Source organism: Coccomyxa subellipsoidea, assembly GCF_000258705.1.
Source record: "Coccomyxa subellipsoidea C-169, whole genome shotgun sequence".
NCBI lineage: Eukaryota > Viridiplantae > Chlorophyta > Trebouxiophyceae > Coccomyxaceae > Coccomyxa > Coccomyxa subellipsoidea.
In genome coordinates this window covers 1,209,363-1,224,693 of record NW_005178035.1, presented here as the reverse complement: position 1 = coordinate 1,224,693, position 15,331 = coordinate 1,209,363, and the positions used below count along the sequence as shown (strand labels likewise).

The following is a 15,331-nucleotide window of genomic DNA, read 5'->3' as shown; positions in this document are numbered from 1 at the left end:
CCCTATGTCTCTTTCCCACACCTGGATAAGAAATCCTACATCTCAATTTTCATCTGCACCTATCGTAGAACTGCAAGTAATCATGCATGCCAGCCTGGAGCTCTGAAAGCGTTTAGGCCCCTTAGGTGAGGGAAGTTATGGCAGAGCTGCTGGGCCGCGTGGATGGGGCTTCCAAGGGCCTGGGCGGCAGCATGCACCTCTATAAGAAGGACCACAACTTCTATGGCGGGATCGGCATTGTGGGGACGCATGTGAGGATCCCCTCCATCTCATCATTTTTTTCAATTGCGGCACTCTAGCACGTTGCATCTTGGTCTCTAAAAATGGCGCCAGAGTTCTGTGCGCGTCTCATCAATTCAGCATATCGAATTTGCATGTTTTTATGGGGCATGTCACATTGCAAGATGTGCGTTCCTTCTATTCTGCAGGTTCCGCTTGGAGCAGGCATTGGGCTGGCGCACAAGTACAGGAAGGATGGCCATGTGTCATTCACGCTGTATGGAGACGGGGCTGCAAACCAGGGCCAAGTTTACGAGGCAAGTTGCTGACATAATCTGCTTTTCCCCAACCTGCTGCTCCCTAAGAAAATAAACAGTGGTCGATCCAGGACCTATTGGTTGGAAGCAATGCAATATGTTGTGCTTCTGTGGTGCGATCGGAGTGCTATAACTTTATGTGTGATGAAGAATCTCCCTTATCTCAGCAGAAAACATCCCTGCTGTGGTTTGTCAGTGGAGGAGCAGAGCACAAGCATGCGGTGCGTAAAGGATGGTGAATAAGCGGCTGTTCCTCGCATGCATGCAGGCCTACAACATGGCGGCCCTGTGGGACCTGCCGGTGGTGTTTACCATCGAGAACAACCAGTTTGGCATGGGCACCAGCGCGCGGCGTGCATCCAAGAACACCGAGTTTTACACCCGCGGGGATTATATTCCAGGGGTCTGGGTGGACGGTATGGACGCGCTGGCCGTCAAGACCGCCACCGCCTTTGCCAAGCAGCATGCGCTGCAGCACGGACCCATCATCCTGGAAATGGTGTGCGTCTTGTTGAGGTTTTTTTTACGGTGGCCGTCTTGCAATCCTCAGCAGAAATGTTCATAATCTTGCTTGCGCACATCTCTCTTACCTGTGTCTAGTTAAGTGCCGTGCGAAAAGAAGCAGGCCTGGACTGCTGCAAGAGATGGTGCATCTCTTAGCTCAGATCAATGTGGTGTAGTCAGTACTGCCATAGGCACACATCTGGAACGGCATGGCATCTTGTCGTTCAAGACTGTAGCGTCAGGAGAGTGCAGTTTCATTGATGCTCCTCACTGTGGTCTGCAAGCAGGACACGTACCGGTACCACGGCCACTCGATCTCAGACCCCGGCAGCACGTACCGGACGCGCAATGAGATCCAGGGCATCCGCCGCGCGCGTGACCCCATCGAGCACGTGCGCAACCTGCTCCAGGAGCACAGCTTCGCAGACTCCAACGAGCTGAAGAGGCTTGAGAACGACATCAAGAAGGTGTTCTCTTATGACATCCCAATTCAGCTCGAATCACCCCCTATCTACAATTGCTGGAGCTCTTGCGTCTGAGTAGTGAGCCGCAAGCTCGCGGTCTTGTCAGAGCTGTGAGAAGCCATGTGCTGCAAGTTATTCGGCCACCTTGCTGAGAGTCTGTGATGGCGTCTGAAAGAAGTGATGATGATTTTGAATTTGAATGGATCTGGATCTGCATGTGCAGCATGTGACAGAGGAGGTGGAGGAAGCCAAGCGCAGTCCCCCTCCGCCCCTGTGCTACCTGTGGAAATTCGTCTACAAGAAGGGCTGGTGGGTTGCACTGTCTCCCCCCTTCATTTCAACATCTTGGCATGGATCATGCAGTCATTTGCATAGGCAGCAAGTGGTGCAGCTTTATACAGTCTCATACTTCCTTGACAAAAACTGCATGCAGGTTGGCAATCTGAGCAGGAAAGTTTAAGACCGGCAAGTGATGGCATTCACATTCTTTGTGTTGTGCAGGGGTGCCAAACTGCGTAATGTTGAGCTGGGCCGCGGATTTATCCAGCTGCCTTCATAACCTGTCTGGCTACTTAGCACTCTGCACTGCACTACCAAGGCGACAAATGCATGTTCATCAGTGCCGCATGCAACTGTGCGGGCAGAATAATGTACAGGGCGGCAATTGCAGCCGCTTCAAGTTGAGTGCGGCAGGCACGATATACAATGTATATTATACATGTAGCAAAGGAGGGAGTGGCTGCGATGTTTGAGGGGTTTGCTGTGTGGAACCGACACTGAAGCTGTAATACTGAAGGTCTTACCAAAAGTTTGTTTCCAATCTTTGAATCTTGAGGGACAGGAGAAGTTAAAACAAAAATTTAACGTACATGTGTTGTGAAAAATTCCGATTTGGTACTGTCCTACGGGACGCTGATGTCGTGACCGAGTGGTCTAAGGTGCTGGCTTTAGGCGCCAGTCCGAAAGGGCGTGGGTTCGAACCCCACCGACATCATGGATACTTTTTTGTTTTTCCCTTTCCTTTTGTTCTTTTCTCTCATTTGATGCCCTTCTTTGGAGTCATGCGACCATGGCTTTCCCAACCAAGCTTGCCAGTCCTGCACCTTTGAGCAACTTGCATTTTCAAGGTCTGAAGATTTTGAGGGGAATCGCATATGACCCTACGGGCCTAGGCCTAGCTTCCCGTCTGGAGGAAGCTGGTACCATCTCATGATGCATCACTCTTCCTCCAGGCTGCAGGCATTTCCTTGATGGTGAAACAAGCACAGTCTTGAAAGTTGCGTTTGTGTGACCTCTGCGTGTGCGAGCGTTGTGACATATCTGGAAGCACGGCTAGTTTGCCCAGAACGGCCATCCTATAATCGACGATGGCTCTCTTGAAGCGGCTGCCAGCGCAGCTGTCAGTGGCAGCAAGGTGTTCTGGAAGCCTAAGATCCTTCTCAGCTATTCCAGAGGCTGTCGAGGATGACGAGACTGTGACGGTGACTGTCAACCCATACAAGCTGCACCGCCTGGATGAGGGCCCTCCAACAGAGGTGGAGACATCCAAGGGCGAGCTGCTGGGCATGTTTAAGACCATGTACACTATGCGGCGCATGGAGCTCGCCGCGGACCTTCTTTACAAGCAGAAGCTGGCTCGTGGCTTCCTGCACTTGGCAGATGGCCAGGAAGCAGTCCCCACAGGTGCTGCTCATTGAATCTGCCTTTGCCAAAATTAATGCACGCCTCATGAATCTGCTACAGATATTGCACTGGAAGAACACCATCATCGTTAAGCACGCAGTAAACACATCTTCTCTTGGTGCAGGCATGGAGGCAGCTTTGACCTTCCAGGACAGCATCATCCAGAGCTACAGGGATCACTGCACATTCCTTGGCAGAGGTGGTACGGTGAGAGAGGTGATAGCAGAGCTGCTGGGGAAGGAGACTGGCGCTGCCAGGGGCTTGGGCGGCAGCATGCATCTGTACAAGAAGGAACACAACTTCTATGGGGGAGAGGGCATTGTCGGCACCCATGTACGTTTGCACCTTTAAATCAAAGTTGACATCGTTGCAAGGTCACAACGTAGACTCAAGCCTGTGTCTGATGGCAGTGTCTGATGGGTGAATAATGTGGCGCTGCCGTGCAACAGATACCATTGGGAGCTGGCTTGGGTCTGGCGCACAAGATAAGGAAAGATGGCCACGTGGCGCTTGCACTGTATGGAGACGGAGCAGCCAACCAGGGGCAGGTCGCAGAGGTGATTCTGCATAGAATACCGATCTACTTAAAATAATTCTGCCTCATGGATGCCTCCTGCAAGCTTTCAAATGTCCAGTAGCCTGTGCTGTCATCTATAGGGGCAGCTCTGACCGCTGTGACGCACAGTTAAGCTTCTCAGGAGCTGGCTGATCTGTTGGTCATGGGATGCCATTAACTCAACTCTCTTCTTGCGTGGTACCAGGCATACAACATGGCGGCGATCTGGGATCTGCCGGTGATCTTTGTGATCGAGAACAACCACTACGGAATGGGGACGTCCGACCGGAGGGCGTCAAAGAGCGCGCAGTACTACACTCGCGGGGATTATATTCCAGGGGTCTGGGTTGACGGCATGGATGCCCTGTCTGTCAAGAGCGCCACCGCCTTTGCCAAGCAGCATGTGCTGCAGCACGGACCCTTGATGCTGGAAATGGTGGGCCTTTCCTCCTCGCCTAAGTCAATGAATGTGCATTTAGTGCATGCCGGCACTGACAACAAGATACAGGATGAAATTTGATGCAGGTGACTAATAGTCATCAATCCAGGTGTGATGGTTCCTCGCAATTGTGCTTTGCAACCTGCGGTTCATGGCTATCATTGGTGCTTGCTTCAGCAGCTGTGGTCTGCATGCAGGACACGTACCGGTACCACGGCCATTCAATATCAGACCCTGGCAGCACGTACCGGACACGTGATGAGATCCAGGGCATCCGCCGCGCGCGCGACCCCATCGAGCATGTGCGCAACCTGCTGCAGGAGCACAGCTTCGCAGACTCTGGGGAGCTGAAACGCATCGAAAAGGACATCAAAAAGGTGAGCGGCACTTTGCCTCTGAGCATGCTTCGATTGGCTGTGTTGCTCCTGCTTCCACTTACAGCTACAGTGATTTTCTGTGTAGCCCCTGGACCTGCAGAGCATATGAAGCTTGGACATCACAGCGACTGGTGGGAGGGAGTCTGAGGGCACAGGAATGAAGTGTAATTGTGTATCTGCAGGATGTTGCTGACCAGATTGAGCAGGCCAAGCAGGATGCATATCCGCCCATAGAGAACTTGTGGCTCAACATCTACAAGGACGGCCTGGGTGCCAAGCTGCGCGGCATGGAAATGGGGCGCCCCAAGATCCAGTTGCCAGAAGGCTCTGCCAAGTGATCTTAGTCTGCTGAGTCTAGAATACCCATCAGACAGCAAGTTTTACGCATGTACCATAGACAATAGGTGCAGATAGTCATGTGTTGGTCGTTCTAGCCTAGAGGGAAGTCTGTGAGTTTCTGGAACGTGATGTTCTGTGCCACATTATAGCGACAGTGGAGCAGTATTTCTGATAGTACTTCCATAGCTTCCTGATCAGTGTGCTAGTTTCATGCCAGGCTCTGCACCTTATCGAGAGACTCTGAAATTCAGATCTCCCATGTGAACGAGCAGATTGTATATGTGGGTTCATCATTCTTTTGTGCCTCCACTGGGTTCTAAATATTTGCGCCCCGCATGCAGCTGTGCTGTCAATTTCTTTGAACATACTTTAATCCAGATGAGTACAACATACATGTATGCAGCTCGAGAATGGCGCCAATAGTCTTGAGAGAGACCCATGGCTGCACTGGTATTGTGCAAGATCTGAGATGAGCTGATCATCTCGTTGCAGAAGCAATCGCATGCTCACAAGCCAGGAAGATCTTCGCTTTCTTATCGCTTTCGCTCAATTAACATTCAATTACATGCACTACACTGCAGTCCAGCTGGCAGCAACTCTGACCGGAGCACTTTGGCTAGACAAGGGAGTGACACTCCTATAAAAGCAACATGCACAGCTTCCAAGCTGAAGTAATATTCACGACCGCGGCAATGCAACATACAACATGCAGCTGTACATCTGAAACATCGTACTGCACTCTTCTAACAGCTGGTCTCTGTGCTGGCCCTATGCACAGGATAGAGACACTGGTGCCTTGATATCCATGACTGGCCAGCCCGGCACCCGGTCCCTAGGGTCCAATGCAATAAACATGAGGCCTCGAGGCCATTCACAGAGAGGCTGCCAACTTCAGGAAGGCTTGCAAAACCCTTAATCGCTCTCTTGTATTCCTCTGTTTGCTACGAGCACATGAACGTGAAATGGGCATGCTGCCCTGCTTTGGCCAAGCATGGTGTTCATGGAGTCAAGCATGGCTTCACCCAGAGCCGCAATGTTCCAGGTGTTTGTTTCTAGTGCTGGTTCATGGCGCGCACTGCGCTTTATCTATCTGGACTGTCTGGAGCTAAAGTTTGTGAATGGAAGTGGAATTATACTCCTTCTTCAAGGCGCTCGGGGCAGCAAAGCACAGCTGAAAAGGCCTGAAGCTCTTCGACCTTAGTTAAAGTGCGAGCCGCAGGAGTACGTCCAAGAAGAGCACCCAGAGCTCCTTTCATGTTTCTCCTGCATATCAAGCCCCTTGGATCTTTAAACGCTGAAGATCACATCTCCTCTTCGTCGGCTTCATCGGACTGGCGCAGCTTCTCGATGGCTGCCTTGATGAGGTTGGCGTCTCCGGAGGACGGCTTGAGGTCGAGCGCGTGGCATAGGTGCTGCAGCGCCTCGTCCGGCCGGTCCAGGCGCTTGTAGATCTTCCCCATCTGGAACCACACGCTCGCCTCCCGCGGAGCTATGTCCTGCAGCCGCATGACAGAACGTCTTCATGCACTGGTGTCTAAAAATCGTGGGAACAGTGGGCTGGTGGTAGTATTTTCTAGCGGCCACATGATGACACCGCACGTGGCCCTCTCTCCAAGACACCGCGGTTGTGGCGTGCTGGTGCAGGCTTCCAAAGTGCTCATTCTTCTGAGGGGATAGGCCAAACAAGGATGCAGCATCCTAACCTCAAGGCTGCTGTACCAATCCCTTCGATGCATGTCTGCATGTCGCAGAGCAGCGCGCAACACAGCGGGGCAGATCCCTATCATGAATGGGGTGAAATATATCGCAACAGAAACAGAGAGCCGAACAATGAGGACGTTGTCTCACCCGCAGGGCCTCCAGCTCAGCGAGGGCGTCCACAAAGCGCTCCTGGGCGAGCAGGACGCCGGCTCGTTCGAAGCGCGCGAGCGGGTTGGCCGGGTCTGCCGCGATGGCCTTGTCCATGTGTGCCAGTGCCTCGGCTGGCTTGCCCATCTTGGCCAGCGCCATGCCCAGGTTGCACCGCAGCACGCTGCTGCGCCCGTTCAGCTGCCGGCAGAAGAATATGTGTCAGTCCCTTTGTCTGAAGTCAAGAGTGACCGCAAGACATACAACGCAGTGCGAGCGCCACTGAAAGGAGAACAGGCTGCCTTGCAGTGTATATGTACTGCTGTAATGCGGGCGACATATGAGACACTTTGTTTTGAGAGACTTTCTGAAGCTCTTCCTCGTGCAAACCTCAGCCTTAGCCTCAACATGACAGGCTGCATCACATTCCACAGCTTTCATGGAGCTCCTGATCAGAACTAATAAGGTGTCTACAATGAACCAAAATGTGTTATATGACAGGGCTGACGGCAGCATGATCCCCTGCCTGAAGAGAGCGTGGGCCACCAGGGCACATGAGCCATACATAATGATACCCCTAATCATATAATTGTAACAATGCGTGCAAAGGCTCACAGTGCTTCTGCCAACCATTGGAATCAAATAACACAAAGTACGGGGTTCCAAAGACAGCAGAAGCGCAGGGAGTGTCACACACGCATCATGCATTGGGGTACTGTTCGGCAAACTCTGATCCAATGAGCAAGAGAGTAGGGGCGCGCACGTTCAGAGCAAACTTGAAGTTGAAGGCGGCCATCTCGAACTTCTCCTGCCGATACTCGATCTGCCCAATGCCGTACCTGCTCCACACAGATGCACTGAAAGCCATGAGGATAACATGCGTCACAATCATGCACAGAATTGTACAGCCAAGCCACCATGCAAATGCCACAAAATCTGAGCATCACGATGGCCAGATAACCATGTAACATCATTTCCATCAAATGACAGCGAAATATCATATACGCAGCTCAAGCTCCCACAGGACACCAACACCAGCTAAGTAGCTCATTCAAGAGAAGGCACTTTGCTTGCATGTGTGGCTGACAGCTTCTTCGCGCCAGGATCCTGCTGATCCTATTGCGCTGCAGATTTTATGCAGAAGTATCACTGCTTTATGCATTGCAAGCTGCGCATGCACATTTGAGGCATTCAGCTGTGGACCGGCATGGGGGCTTTTGAGCCGGGCGAGTTTGTGTCAGCGTCCAGATTTGTGGAAATCCACAGACACTAACCAGATCCTGGCTCAAGAGTCACAACTGACAGTGGAGATCCGCTCCTAGCAGCCAGCAGTGTGGACAGCAGAGACTCGTTATCACAAATTTCAGGAGTCAGGGTTGCGCGCGCACCAGGCGTTGTAGTGGCGGCGGTCGAGGCGGATGGCGTTTTCGTAGCAGGCCTTGGCGCGGTCGAAGTCCTCGTTGGCAAAGTACTCGTGCCCGCACAGTGTGTACGCATAGGGGAACGCGGGGTCCAGCTGCAGCGCGCGCTGGAAGAACCGCAGCGCCGTTTCGTGCTCCTGCGCATGCGCATGCACTACCCGTCACTAACCGCAACCTGAAATAATCACCTGAATTGCACTGCTGGAACCTGAAGGGACCTTAAAGAAGCTGGAGTGATCGCCAAGGTGTGACACAATAAATGCAACAGGCCCCAAATCTCACAAAGCAAAATTGTTCATCTGCCACTGTCAACACATTGCATGGGAAAGATTACTTTGATGTGCCATATAGGGGACGACAAGTGATGGTTCTCAGACAAGTGGGCGGCTGTGCAGTGTGAGCAGAGATGTTAAGTGGACATTCGCATGCTCTACAGTGTGGGCTGAAGGGTGAGGGAGACAGGTCGATGGGAGAGTAGTAATGATCGGCTGCCAGGGCGGCGTGCCTTTTGGAGGGAGAAGCAGTTGCCCATGATGGTCCAGGCGTGCGGCGAGCGGCGGTCCCAGGCGGTGGCCTCCTGCGCCAGGTGCGCCAGATCCACCTCCCGCTTCAGGTGCCACAGCACCGTGCTGTACACCTCCATGCCCTGCCACGCCAATGCACACAACCATGACTCGTGTGGCTAGCAAATCGACATGGCATAGGAACAGAGCACCCATCAGACCCAAGTCAACCGGCGCACAATCCGCCCAACACTGTCGGGTGTTGATTCATATCGCGATTAGACTCTGCGCGCTCGCAAAGGGAGCATTCTGCTTGATGAAGCAACCTGCAACTGCCTGCCTGAAAGGCCAAAAATAATGCACACGAGTGTCTGCCCTGCAAAAGCCACTGTACAGCCTGCTGATTGGCAGTGGAAGGCATGAAGAGCCATGCAGAGAAGCTATCTGCAGATGTGGGAGGTTATGGCACACTGGCCTACAGTCTGGTCATTATTACAGGATCTGGCTCCAATGCAGAATGCATGCGGTGTTTTTCGAATACAGCATGCCTCTACTCTACTTTACTTCAGGACCACGCAGCTCAGAATAATGGTGAACAGCAGCCTGGGGTGAAATACGCACTCACAAACTGATTGATGCAGTGAACACGACGGAGGGTCCATACCTGGAGGCGGGTGGGGTCGACCTGGCGGGCCCACTCGAACACGCGGGCGGCCTGCGGGTAGTCCACCATCTCATAGTACGCGCGCCCAATGCAGCACAGCACCCACGAGGTCGAGTATTGCGCCGCTGGCAGCCGTGCAAATGCTTCCACCGCCTCCTGCATGCATGCAGGCAAGCTTTCAGTCTCAGGTTTGTTACTCATTGCATTGAGGGACGTCTTCATCTGCTGGTCGTGAATCGCTCCCTACGATCTTTGCACACCCTCCAGTTTGCAACGACTGGATCCGAGGACCACCTTGACCTGCTAGAAATGGCGGCACTAGACAAATACAGGCCTGTGGCAGACAAACATGCCAGGAGATCAGAGGCACCCATGCCAATATGGAATAATCCAGGCAAGTTCTGTGTCGATATGATAGGGGGCAGGCATGACAGGAATGGGTGTGAGATCGCACCGCGCATCGGTACATGGCGAGGTGGCGGTAGCCCTCTCCCAGCCTCTGCAGCAGCGACAGCACCGCTGCCTGCCCATTCACGGTCTTCTGGCCCGCCCACAACTTTGCACCTGCAACGCATGCAGCCAGGCATCGGATCATCACTACACAATTTTGCTGATGTGGGACGTTGCAATTGGCCTCTGACACAGCCAGCCAAGCGCAGCAGAGCCAGACTGGATAGGTCAGACATGGCTTGCGATGAGATGCAGCATATAAGAAGGGCAAGCAAAGTCGCGTGGTCTTCTTATTCATTGATGATGGGGCTGACATGACTCACCCGCATAGTCGAGGCCGCCACCCCACATGATGGTGTCTGCCGGTGACATGCCGGGCGTGGCTAGATGTTCCGCGGTGGGCGCCGGAGCCACTCTGCTGCTCCGCCTACACCCCAGACAACATCGATGCCACTAAGGTTTCCAGACACCGAATAGCAAAGCATCACAAGCAGTATAATAACCGAGGTTGACGCGAGCAGGAGGTCATGGGACTGAAGCAAAGGCCACACTTTCCTAAGATCTGATTTTCTTGTAGAAATCCACATGGCTGGAGCGAACGGCTAATACAAGGCTAGAGTAGGCATTTATATCACACACAATAATGGAATCTGGAGTCAGCATTAGCTGGGTAATGGAGCACCTAGCGAGGGTGGCGGGCCCTTCAAACAGCCGTCCAGACGGCTCCGGCTGTCGTGGGGACTTGTCCCGCTCTGACCCCCTGCCCCCCCGCGGCTGGCCCCGCGGCCGCGCCGGCATTTGCGGCGGCCCCTGCCCCGGTGCGTTGCGCGCGACGCTCTGCGCGGGCGGCCGACCGGCTGTGCCGGGCGTGAAGCGCAGCCCCGCCGCAAGCTTGGACCTGATCACACAGCACGCCACAACAATTGGCCTTCATTTCTGCTTTATTCCTGAGGCTGAAAGATAACTGAGATTGCCTAGGCGCCTCTACTCCTGAGGCAAGAAGGTAACTAGTGATGACTGGGTGTCCAGGACGCTGGTGAGGACCAAAGACACATGAGAAGGGTGCCTGTGAATGGCAGATTGGTGGGCCACAGCTGCAGAAGCTGAATTAATACTGCTGCAGAGTGTGTGATCACAGAGGGAAGAGACAGGAAGCATGGGATGCGCACCCGCCCATGCCCAAGGGGAAGCCGCAGCCGCCGCGATCGTTGCCGGTGGAGGGGGGGAGGCCCCTGCCGGGGGCCCCGGGCCCCCCGCGGTGGACTGGCGGTGGCATCGTGCCGGCCGACCCCATCTGCGACGGCGTCACAAACGACCCGCTGGACCCGGTGGCAGGCGTCATCAGGCCGTTCTGTGCATGCTCCTGCGATTCAACCAAGCGCTTCAGACCCTTGCTTTGGACTCAATTTCAAAAATTTAATTTGATTTCCTGTTCACGCACTGTAGCCTGGGAGTACACCGATGCATGCAAGCAAACACTTACTGGCAACGCCAGGCAGTGATGGGTCACACAGGCAGCTATGCAATCTTGACAAGCTCGCTGAAGGTAAATTACTGCACGAGCCTGCAGAGTGAGCAAGCTTACCTGTGTGGGGAACCCATAGGCTGTGTTGGGGTGGCGAGTCGGCGGCATGGTGGGCTCGATTGGCGAGAGCGGGTCGTCGAAGGCCGGGCAGCGGTTGTTGCGCGGCGGCCAGCCGCCGGACGCCATCATGGAATCTGCAGAGGCCCGCTGCATTGTGAAGGGCGTGGCAGCCTCCGCATGGGAGCTGCTGATGCCTGAGGGGCTCGCCGCTGCTGACTCAGATTCCCTGCCTCTGTTCAGCAAGCCTGCCGCCTTGGCATCGGCACCTGCCCCCAAGACTCATAACTCAGCATGCATGCAGCGACTGCCTGTGTGTGCTGTGCCATTTCCAGATCCGCTAATATGAATGAGATGTATAGGGTCGCCAGTGTGATACTTGATGAATGCCTCCTCATTCCAAAGCAGGTTGATAAATGGTCTAAGCACTTTTGCGCCGGTGAGATGGGTGCTCACCGAGATTGCACAGCTCCTCATAGGCACACCAGAGAAGAGGGTCCAGCGTGAGCGCTGCAGCATAGTAGTGGATGGCTGTGTCGTGCCTGTTGGACAGCGCACAGATTTTCCCCAGCAGGTAGTACCCTGCTGCTCCATGTGGCACCTGTGCAGCATTGTATCCACATATTAAGCCTGCGCCCTTTCTATTCAACACTCAGGACAGCAGGACCAAGTCTCTGACCATTCGTGAAGGGTGTCAAAAAAAAGGAGGCGAAGCTAACCTCGCCCTTCTGCGGATCGCCATCTGGATTCAGCGCCTGCTCTGCTTCATTCAGTTTGCCGAGCCGCAGGCAGCACTGTGCCAGCAGATATCTGCTCTGCGAATCGCTGCAATTCGCTGCAGCCAGCCAGAACATTATAAGCTGTTGTTGAGGAAAACAGATTAAAATGGATTTCACACGCAGCATTGTGCCATTCTTCAAGTCAACCAAGCAGGTCCTGCTGCGCTGATGCAAGCACTCAGACGATAAGAGTGTGTCCAAAAGTGCAAGCTGCAGTCGCTAATTTAAGGTAGCCGAGTCACTGCATTGCAAGTTTATTTGGAAGAGGGTGAACCCACCAACCAGCAGATGGTATGCTCTGTGCACCTGATCCGATCGGAAATAGCAGGTCGCCAACAGCAGGAAATGGGCCTGCAGAACACCACAGCAAATTATTCCTGATGATAAATCTGCCGTGACAGGGCGCTGAGGCCACCAGAGATGGAACAGTCCTAAAAAATTGATCTGAAATGGAGAGGATACAGCTGGAGTGTGTTGAACAAGAAATTCTGATTTACCTGCTTGGGGAAGGCTGCCACCAGGCGTTCACCCAAGAACTGGGCATTTTCATACAAGTACAGAGACAAGCTCTCCTGGATGCAAGCCACGAAATGGCCCTCCATTTCGGAGTAAGGCTCAGCGGCATTCGATCCCATAGCTGTCTTCAGCCGTTTCCAAAAGCTTTCTTGTTCCCAGGGGTCACTGACTCTCTCGATCTACTATTCTTACGCAAGCAATGAAGTGTACTCACATTGGAAATGGGCTTTCCACGTCCCCTTCCCTAACAGCCAACCATCACCCGTTGCATACATTGCTATGTTGAGGACAACAGGGAACGAAAGGCTCCAGGGAACGATTCTGCTCGAAAGTATCTGCACTGAGACTTTTCAAATATCAAGGCAAGGACTAAATAGCGATTCACGAGGAATCATTGCCGCGATGCTCTTCATCCATGATGACTTTTTGACTGTGTGCACAACAGATCTAAACGAGCCTTGGCAAGGACAAGCATTAAATTTCGCGGATGCACGAACTGATCGAGATTACTTTACCGATTAAAAGATATTTTGAATTTGTCGAATTCTTAGAACGATAGGAAAGCATGCAATGTCCCAGAGGCTGGGCAGGCAATAACAACTAGCCTTCGAGAGAGAACTGGGTCCTCCCTTCCCTCCGCGATAAAGTGGAGACGTGAAAAGCGAGGCAAGGAAGGCTTCTGATCTAGAAAGGTACGTGGTGCTAATATCATGAGGTTCTGGGGTCTAAGTTGTCCTTGCTGCGGTTTTAGGTCTGAGCAACAGGATGTGTTTTGTCCCTCCCAGAAACGTTGTCAGCTGTTTGTGACGAGACCTTGACATTCTTTTCAGACTTGTCATGTATAGAGTGAGTATGTGCTTGTGCGAACTCTGCAATGGTGTGTGAAGCAATCAGCCACTCCTTCAAGCAAGGATGTGTGACTTTTCCTCTGAGGTGGCTGTAATGATGATCTTGCGACAATCATATGGTCAACATCTGTGTCACGTACAACCTAGAGTGGTTGATGCATAGACAGCGGGTGTGCTAAGTACTGGCTTCATTACTATCTGGTGCCTCTCTTTTTCCAGGTGCCTCTGATCTATCGGGATGGGGAAGCTTCCTGTGCGACTCAAGGAGGTCACCTACACTATCTCGCCCTTTGAGGTCAGCGTGCTCTCGGGTCTGTTTAAGGATCTGCCATCCAAGATCCACCATAAGTTCCAACAGGTGAGGTTTTGACTCCTTGCCTCCTTTAAATTTACAACAATCTCAGCGTTATGTCTTTCCGCTAATGGCATCTGATACCTTGTATATGAACTGACTGTGGGTTTGGTTGTGTTACAGCACTGGGTGGACGTGGGGCTCTTTTTCGCCCTGCCAACATATGCCACGTTCTGGTGAGTGACACATAAAGATCGATCCTGCAGCACCCCTTATGCTCCTCTGTATTAAAAAACAGCCATACCTGCAGCCTGCACAACTGCTTTTGAATCCTGCACTGTGCACTGGCAAGTTTCTATGGTGATGTATGGGACTGTCCACAGGTATGCTAATCAGTACAAGGAGAAGGAGAAGCACGAGCACCGCTACTGAGCTTTGCAGCTGAAGATGGGGAGAATTGTGTGCTACAGCTTGCGAGAGAGTTTTTGGTGACTTGTGATGTCTCTAGACTGATACCTGGCAGCATGGACTGCAGCCTGCTTGGGTAAGAGGAGGCTCCGCAAGGAAGGAAGGAAGGAAGGAAGATTACATCACTCCAGCCGCCTAGGGCTGATTGGATGAACTGGCAGCATCCAAATAATCAAAACAATCCATCACAAAATGTGCAACACCAACAATGTCCAACTGCCACATGAATTGCTGCATCGTCACAATGGCTGCACCAAACAGCCCAGGATATCTGTCCCGAACAGATTGCAAGGCAGGGCACTCAAACACAAGGTGGCGCTCATCCCCAATAACCTGCTGGGCACAACGCATGCACAAACGCTGGGGCCGGGGAATCCTTGCCCAGCGGCCCGAGACATTGGGCAGACTATGACAACCCATCCTGAACTTCAACAGTATACGCAAGCAACGGGCACTCAAAGGCTGCTGTAAGAGCTGGCAAGGGTGGCGCACACAAGCTGGCCTAGCAAACCATCTGTGATATGTACACAAGGTGGCATTGCTGGACGGGCAGGTCCTAGGGCAAATGTCAATGTCATCCCAAACCTGCAGTGCTTGCGCATCTAGCAGCTGCATCACAGCATCAATTTCCACAGGAACAAGGGTGTCAAACCGAATAACAAACTCATACCCAATCCGGCGCAAGCCCCGCATGAAGGCCCAAGCCCAATTCTTAACATTACGGGTTATGGCATCCCAACAATCATCAAGGGCCACTTGCCTGTGAAAATTATTTGTAGGCAAGGCAGCCAAATTGTTCCAGAACTTGATAATGCGCCGCCACCACACACAATCAAGGGTCTGCTGATTCAACTCCTTAAGCAAGATGGCACCATGCACAGAGGTGGGGACGCCAGCAATGTCTCTCAGAATTTTCAGGTGAGAGGAGGCCAAGGCAGCCCGGCCCCGCCGGCTGTCGCCACCAGGAAGGCTGCGCAGGCCCCACACCTCACAACCGTAGGAGGCAGTCGGCGGCACACATGCATCATATAGGCGCAACAACAGGCCAGCTGACATGCTGCA

General features: G+C 53.0%; 4 protein-coding genes and 1 non-coding gene across 5 annotated transcripts; 4 read left to right on the top strand and 1 right to left on the bottom strand.

Annotated features, from left to right (window-relative positions):
• Positions 1–137: 137 nt before the first annotated feature.
• On the top strand, positions 138–2,063 carry COCSUDRAFT_63548 (Dehydrogenase, E1 component; the record flags this gene model as incomplete). Its single annotated transcript, XM_005647677.1, has 6 exons — positions 138–251; positions 429–527; positions 805–1,035; positions 1,328–1,507; positions 1,728–1,813; positions 2,006–2,063. 6 exons carry the CDS (start codon positions 138–140, stop codon positions 2,061–2,063), a joined length of 768 nt encoding a protein of 255 aa, XP_005647734.1.
• A 355-nt stretch (positions 2,064–2,418) lies between these two features.
• COCSUDRAFT_t43 lies at positions 2,419–2,498 on the top strand. Its single transcript has one exon. It is a non-coding gene; the product is annotated as a tRNA-Leu (tRNA).
• Positions 2,499–2,871: 373 nt separating this feature from the next.
• Positions 2,872–4,897, top strand: COCSUDRAFT_15759 (putative pyruvate dehydrogenase e1 alpha subunit; the record flags this gene model as incomplete). The annotated part of the gene is made up of 6 exons (XM_005647676.1): positions 2,872–3,187; positions 3,312–3,520; positions 3,637–3,744; positions 3,949–4,179; positions 4,380–4,559; positions 4,742–4,897. The coding sequence occupies 6 exons, from the start codon at positions 2,872–2,874 to the stop codon at positions 4,895–4,897; spliced, it is 1,200 nt and encodes a 399-aa protein (XP_005647733.1).
• A 1,302-nt stretch (positions 4,898–6,199) lies between these two features.
• On the bottom strand, positions 6,200–12,827 carry COCSUDRAFT_47536 (TPR-like protein; the record flags this gene model as incomplete). The annotated part of the gene is made up of 15 exons (XM_005647675.1): positions 12,643–12,827; positions 12,424–12,496; positions 12,086–12,201; positions 11,823–11,967; positions 11,370–11,635; positions 10,954–11,147; positions 10,467–10,682; positions 10,108–10,211; positions 9,789–9,898; positions 9,335–9,490; positions 8,628–8,813; positions 8,135–8,304; positions 7,510–7,585; positions 6,747–6,947; positions 6,200–6,394 (listed from the first exon to the last, which is right to left on the bottom strand). The coding sequence occupies exons 1-15, from the start codon at positions 12,778–12,780 to the stop codon at positions 6,200–6,202; spliced, it is 2,346 nt and encodes a 781-aa protein (XP_005647732.1). The 5' UTR covers positions 12,781–12,827.
• Positions 12,828–13,747: 920 nt separating this feature from the next.
• COCSUDRAFT_63545 (hypothetical protein) lies at positions 13,748–14,233 on the top strand (the record flags this gene model as incomplete). Its single annotated transcript, XM_005647674.1, has 3 exons — positions 13,748–13,867; positions 13,985–14,037; positions 14,185–14,233. The coding sequence occupies 3 exons, from the start codon at positions 13,748–13,750 to the stop codon at positions 14,231–14,233; spliced, it is 222 nt and encodes a 73-aa protein (XP_005647731.1).
• Between the last annotated feature and the right edge of the window lie 1,098 nt (positions 14,234–15,331).